This window comes from Taurulus bubalis (genome assembly GCF_910589615.1).
Source record: "Taurulus bubalis genome assembly, chromosome: 11".
NCBI classification, from domain to species: Eukaryota; Metazoa; Chordata; class Actinopteri; order Perciformes; family Cottidae; genus Taurulus; species Taurulus bubalis.
The window spans coordinates 11,112,554-11,118,959 of NC_136599.1; the positions used below are offsets into that span (position 1 = coordinate 11,112,554).

The window sequence follows — 6,406 nt, forward strand, 5'->3', positions numbered from 1 at the left end:
TGCTGTACCTTCTCATTGACAAATGACTCCTACACACAAGTGTTTTCATGTTGTTTTTTTCCATTAAGGCCGCATTCATCTCCCCCAACTGAATTACGTACATTGTTGCCTTGTAACTGCATCCATATTACTTCCATATTACTTAGTGATCGGTATGTGCTTTCAGCATCCCCCTTCCCTCATGTATTGTAATACTCGACCACATGCTCCACCTAATTCAATGACAGTCACTGCAAGAGATTGCAACCTGTAATAATTATTGATGATAGCAGTAATAAATGTGAAACATGTATTAATTTTTTTCCCATCTTAGATGAAGGTATTGTGCAAAATATCTGCAGAGAAGCTAGAACTAAACTTCAGGAGGCAGTGGATGTACTTCTCCCTCCAAGCACGACTCCCGTTGGCACTGCACTTGAGGGAGGCTCTGCTGGGGACTCGAGGGCCTCTCCTCCACGGCTTCCTCCGAGCACAGAATCACATTGGTCAAAGACTTGCCTAAACTCTGCCTGCAGTTGATCTCTTCAGGCTTTGACTCCTCTTCTCTTCCTCCTTGTTTCCTTTCATCTCCTCCTGAATCTTGGGTCTCAAAGGCTCCAGGCTCTATGGGACTGAGCTGATAGTAGAGCAGAGAAGTGGAGTCTTTGAGGAGGTCAGAAGGGCTCTCCTCCTGGTTGTCAGTGATGCAGAGGACAGTGGCCCCCGTGGGGAAAGGCCCCTGCAGGAGGACCTGCTCCACACCCGGCACCTCCGCCAGACCCCCAGCGCCCAGCTCCTGCTGCACTGTCTCCCCCTCGGCCTCCTCCCTCTCCCTCCTCTCCTGCTCCTCCGCGCTCTGCAGGTGCAACACGGCTGTCTCGTTTTCTCGCTCCAGAATGTCCTGCTCTGCCAGCAGATCCTGAACCTCCACCACTGTCTGCACCTCACTCTCTTCCAGCTCAGAATCCAGGCAAGCGACGGAGGATAGGGCCGGAGAAGTGGGGCAAGTGGAGGAGGGGGAGGACATCTGGTCAGATTCAGCGTACTGGTCCCCAGTCCCTTGTATCAGCATCCTCCTTTTCTCCAGGTCCAGCTTCATGATGGTGTGCAGGTAGTGAGTTCTGACACGTAGAGGGTTGAACTCGATGCGGCCCGCTCCGTTGCCGCAGCCATCCCTGGAGCAGCCACATGGGAATGACATTCGATCCACCTGGGGATAAAAGCCAAGATCATTTCAGTTCCAGTTCTATTTTATTTAAATAAGAGAAGGTTAACACTTCAATGACTAATTTAGATAAGTTTGAGTTCAAGTTATATGTGCAAAGGACAAAGACAGATGACACAGAACTGCCGACAGAAGAGAGAGATCATATCTGGTTACTGTGTAATACGTCGGGTCGAGGTGGAGTGAAATTTGAAAAAGAGAAAGATCATTCACAAAGTCAAAAGGTTTATTTTCCCTAATCTGAAAGAATTTTATGATTCCTCTAACAGGTGTTCAACTATCAACAACCTCAACAATACCTGGGCTGTACCTGTGCATTATTTATTTATATATAGCTCAAAAAGTTGGAACATTTGAATCATCAAATGTTTAGCTTGTAAAATGACTTACTATTAATCTACTATCAGAATAGTTGCCACAGAGTTTATTTTCTGCAATAATCTAAAGGAAAAATCCCATTGGCTTTTTGTTGAGGGAACCAGTGTGATGCTAACTTCTGGGGTTGTCCAACAAAAATATGTCATCTCTGCAGCAAATTAATTTGATTTGCTGCAGCCCTGTATCATACGGAAATACTTTGAATACAACATTCACAATTTCTAACAAGAAAAAGAACAAATGACGGCTGATTCATTTTACCAAATTGAAACAGTCAAATCTGCCATGACTGTAGTGCACACGCACAAAAGGTCCTTTAGGCGGTTCTCTGCCACATAGAAATCATTTTGGGGGCCCGAAAAAAGGCCTTTTGAAAAATGAATTCCACATGACTTCAAATGTGATTCAAGTCTGGCTATCAGCAGCATTCAAGACTCATTTGAGCCTCAGGAAACTGCACAGCGGCTCTCTTCTTTCTGCACAGGCACACAGACAAGCCAACCCCTTACCTGGCACTTAATGCCAGCCTGGCTGCAGCCGCAGTGCCGAGGGTCGCAGTACAAGCGGCAGTCGCAGCCGCATTCCTCCCGTGAGAGCCGGATGGTTCTGAGCTCGGTTTTCTCCCGGGCATCGATGCGGGCGATGCCAGAGGCTCGCAGGAGGGCTCGGCGGCGCTTTGTGGGCAGCGGCTGAAGGAAGAAACAGTCGTCCACCTCCATCTCGTCCACGTCAAGGTCCTCATCTGATACGTCCTCCAGAGTCAGCAGGTCCGCCTGAGCACACTCCACCGTGCCGTTCCTCGTCAGCTGTGGACGACAGTTAGAGCGTGAGCTCGAGAAAGCAAGCGACTGAATCCCTATTTAAAGCTCAAGTGCATCATAATTACCCTAAAGACTTCAAAAACAGCTTCATCATTCCAGACTAAAACCTTCAAATGGACAATGTCGGAGAAATCAAGGAACTGCATTTTGTAACCAGAGCCATAATTTAAAGGGCAGTGGCTGTATTTGGTCTGAAATAAGGATGACTCAACCAAAAATGTGGCTCTATGGAAATTCTTTCTTGTGACAAAAACATGAATCTACTCATTTGTCCTTTCCAACTTCTCCAGTTATAGCAGTTTGAAAGGAGAGTGAATGTGATTAAGAGCCTAATGTTAGATTAAGATTACAACACAGCTACCAATGTATAGAATGTTGAAGTTCCTTTATTTAAGTAAAAGTATCAACACTACAATGTAAAAGTATTTGGATGAAAGTGAAAGCCCTTCAATCAAAGTATAACACCAGAAAGTACTTGCTCTGCAGCATACTGGGACTTGTAGCTGATTCCTAAGCAGCATTTTGCTGTTGAAGCTGGTTTGGTTGTATTGACGTAATATTTTGAGAGCTAATTCCAGTGCTTCCAATCCATTTTAGGGGCTGTGACCTCTCACAAGATAAATCTAGGGAGATTTGAGATAATTAATGAGGTAGGAGGAAGATAAAACAGTTCCGCTGCATAAATCTGTGTAGATTTTCTTCGGACTTTTTCTGATGAAAATTGGGAGAGTTTTACCCATAGAAATAAAATAGGAGAAGACCGGACATTCAAATCAACGTAGCAGGATGGTCAGAGCAGCGGCCATTTTCATGTTTGCCATTGCGACCGTTGTAGCAGACTACTTTCGTAAAAAAAAAAATGTACGGCAAGTCGCAGACTCACTGAGGGGAGGTTATGTAGTAACGTTACGAAGCACATTGGACGGATTATGTAAAATATTAAACTGAAAAGAAACCTGTAATTTAAACAGATATATCTAGTAGATTAAAGAGTACAATATTTTCCCTTTCAAATTTCGTGTCAAGTCATGTCAAGTGAAACAGGACAAAGGGCTCATTACAAAACGCTATCTTGATCAATCAATGGTGCGTGACATTTTGTAAGACATCTAACGCACGGTGTAGCAAAACAAGACCCCTTGATCTAATGAAACATACCTTCATCTTGCGAGCGTTAAGCTTCTCTTGGCGCAGGTGCTCGCGTAACGTGTGCCGGTGGCTTGTTTCCTGTTCGCGGGCGAACTCGCCCAGCGTGTAGTGCCTGATGGAGGAGTGGTGCCGGGCCATGCCCAGAGAGCTGCCCCCTTGGCTGGGCACGCTGGTGAAGCCTTGTCGCCGGGGGAAGTAATACACCGTCACCACGTCAAAACGCACCCGTTTCCCCCTCGGTGACGGCTTGTGCTGTCTGAGGATGGAGGTGGCTGAAGTGGGGAAATGGGGGGGGGACATTTGGGATGCAATGTTACACATGCGTAACTAACTACTTTTGCTAATTAATTGTTTTGAGTGGGTTTTAGAGTGTATTGCCTTTAACTTCTGTCTCCTGCTGTTCCTTACGGGTAAATGCAGTACTGGAAGGGGGGTTGAGGCTGTCACAGCTATCAGCGCTGTCGCTGCTGGAAATGTCATCGTCGGAGTCTTTAGGTGTGGAGAATGGAGAGCTGTGGTCCACCTCTTCATATCTTCGTTTGAGGCTGAGGGACGAACCTGCCTCCATGGAAACGTGGTGTCTGAGGGAACAGAGGCATGAGTGGGTTACTGAACTGGGTACAGGGCCGGGGGCTCAAGGTGTCAGGGCGTTCAACCACAAAATATCACTCAAAGAGACACGCACAAGCCAGGAAGAGACTCAAAATGAACACAAAGAAACATAAAACTCACAAAGAGACTCACAGCGACTAACAAAAGGGACAAAACGAACACAAAGAGAAAGAAAATAACCACACACACACAGATAAAAAATGACTACAGAGACTCAAAATTACACCAGAAAGAGGCTAAATAATTGTTAAGTCTGTATGTCTCCTATGTAGGAGAGGTGCTGGGGCCTTTTGCATGTCTGTGCCCAGGGGCCCTTTGACTCATAATCCACCTTCACAGATAACACACTCGTTCTCCACTAAATGAGAACCAAAAGACGTGGAAAAAGTGCAGTTCCTGGTGGATAACTCAAACCCTTTTATCTATGAGAGGCAGCGTGTATAACGTGTGTTGGTGCCGTGTAATATTTACTAATTGAACACCTTAAAGCCAAACTGTTCCTGTGTCAGGAAAGCTGTCAATGCCATGCAGAAACAAAAAGGTAACATCAGCTGTTTGGGCTCCTTTCATCTGTATTCCAGCTCCATCATTTCCTCCCTCTGCCCCCCCACTCCTCACCCCCCCACGTCTCACATGAAATCCTACTTTGAAACCATCTAGTCTAGAAACGTCACCATGGCAACTAGGCAAGCATGGTTAACACGCAGAGCCTCGGAAAAAAATGATCTCGCTGGCTTTTCACTCGCATATAGTTCTGCTATGAGCAATGCAGAGGGGGTCGATATAGGTCAATCAGAAAGCTAAGACGATCAATCTCACCGGCAGGTTGAGGTCAACCAAGGTGAATGGAGGCAGCATGTTATATTATGGTCTGTGGTCAAACTGCATTTCACAAAGGTTTGTATTTTCAATTCAAATAAATGAGAAATCATGACAGCTTTCCATAAAGACAGTGTGCCCATGCGTCAGCTCATCATATTAGTATCCCCTAAGAACAAGGCACTTCCAAAAGGTAATTACTAGTTTACTATGCAACTCAACATCCGTATGAGGCACATGTTTAAATGGGTCTGGGTTAACATGTCACACAGCAACGTGCTGCATCTTCATTCCTAATTGGGTCAACTCAAAATTAGGCATTTTCCAGCCTTAAAAACGACTAATATGGAACATTGGTATACTATGGTATAGTGTAGTTTGTCCTGAAGCGTAATAGAGAGACAATGTTGGAAAGATGTCACAGAGAGACAGTTCCTGGAACTGCTCTGAGTACAGTGAATAATTAAACAACTGCTGCAGCCGTGTGTGAACAAGTAAAAGGAGAACAAATAAGAAAATAGGATGTGATATCTCTAACTAAAGCTATGGCACCACCGTCGTTTAATTCATGTGTTGATGCATAGGGTGGATGCTGTAGTTGTATTGTTCATCATTCAAACTGTACACAAATTCAGTTTTAATGTGGATTTTTCATCCATGTTTTTTTCAACTATATTTTATTGAACACACCTGAAGGGGCTGCAATGTCTCAAATGTTCAGTCGAGATGCTATTATGCTTGTAGCATGAATGTGAACCATTTTCCACCTGGGGACTCCAACATTAATGGGGCAAATAGAGCAGAGGCTGGATTTTGATGGCAGGAGGCTCATTTCCCTTGTGAAAATCAGACTCGCCCTCCTGTTCCTTTAAGGACAGAGTTGAACAGTAGCTTACAGACAACTGTGACTTCGTAGTATAACGTTTTTCACTTCAGGGATGTGCAGTGTCGGCGAGGTATTTGGTCAACTGTGTACATGCAGCAACTGACTGCGTTGGGGGAGGTTGGATATAATCAGTCTAATAGGCAACAGCTCAACCGCCCTCTCTCCAGTTTACCAGCTTTACACACACACACACACACACACACACAGACATAAAGAAAACACAATAGCAAACCGCTAATGAAATACTAAAGTCTCTTACCTGGGGCAGAAACAGAGACCCTTATTCCAACCAACTCGTAGGTCGTGTCCCTTCCCAATGTTAGCTGCACATCAATCTTTCAACGCCCTATGAGTTGCTTTTGTGTGTCAAAACCGAGTATCCGGACTGCAACCGTGGTGCAACGGTAACCTAAAGTAGTCTGGCCGAAAGCTTACGTGACTGTCAATTTGCAACACTTTAAAATCTGACTATATTAGGCTACTTCGGCTCCATGCTCATTGTTCTGCACACTGATGTGTCGCGGAGAAAGAAAGCAG

At 45.1% G+C, this 6,406-nt stretch overlaps 1 protein-coding gene across 1 annotated transcript; it reads right to left on the reverse strand.

The window, feature by feature from the left end:
• Positions 1-352: 352 nt before the first annotated feature.
• On the reverse strand, positions 353-6,246 carry csrnp2 (cysteine-serine-rich nuclear protein 2; the record flags this gene model as incomplete). Its single annotated transcript, XM_079226539.1, has 5 exons — positions 6,129-6,246; positions 3,961-4,133; positions 3,562-3,824; positions 2,092-2,388; positions 353-1,189 (listed from the first exon to the last, which is right to left on the reverse strand). The coding sequence occupies exons 2-5, from the start codon at positions 4,118-4,120 to the stop codon at positions 353-355; spliced, it is 1,557 nt and encodes a 518-aa protein (XP_079082665.1). The 5' UTR covers positions 4,121-4,133; positions 6,129-6,246.
• Between the last annotated feature and the right edge of the window lie 160 nt (positions 6,247-6,406).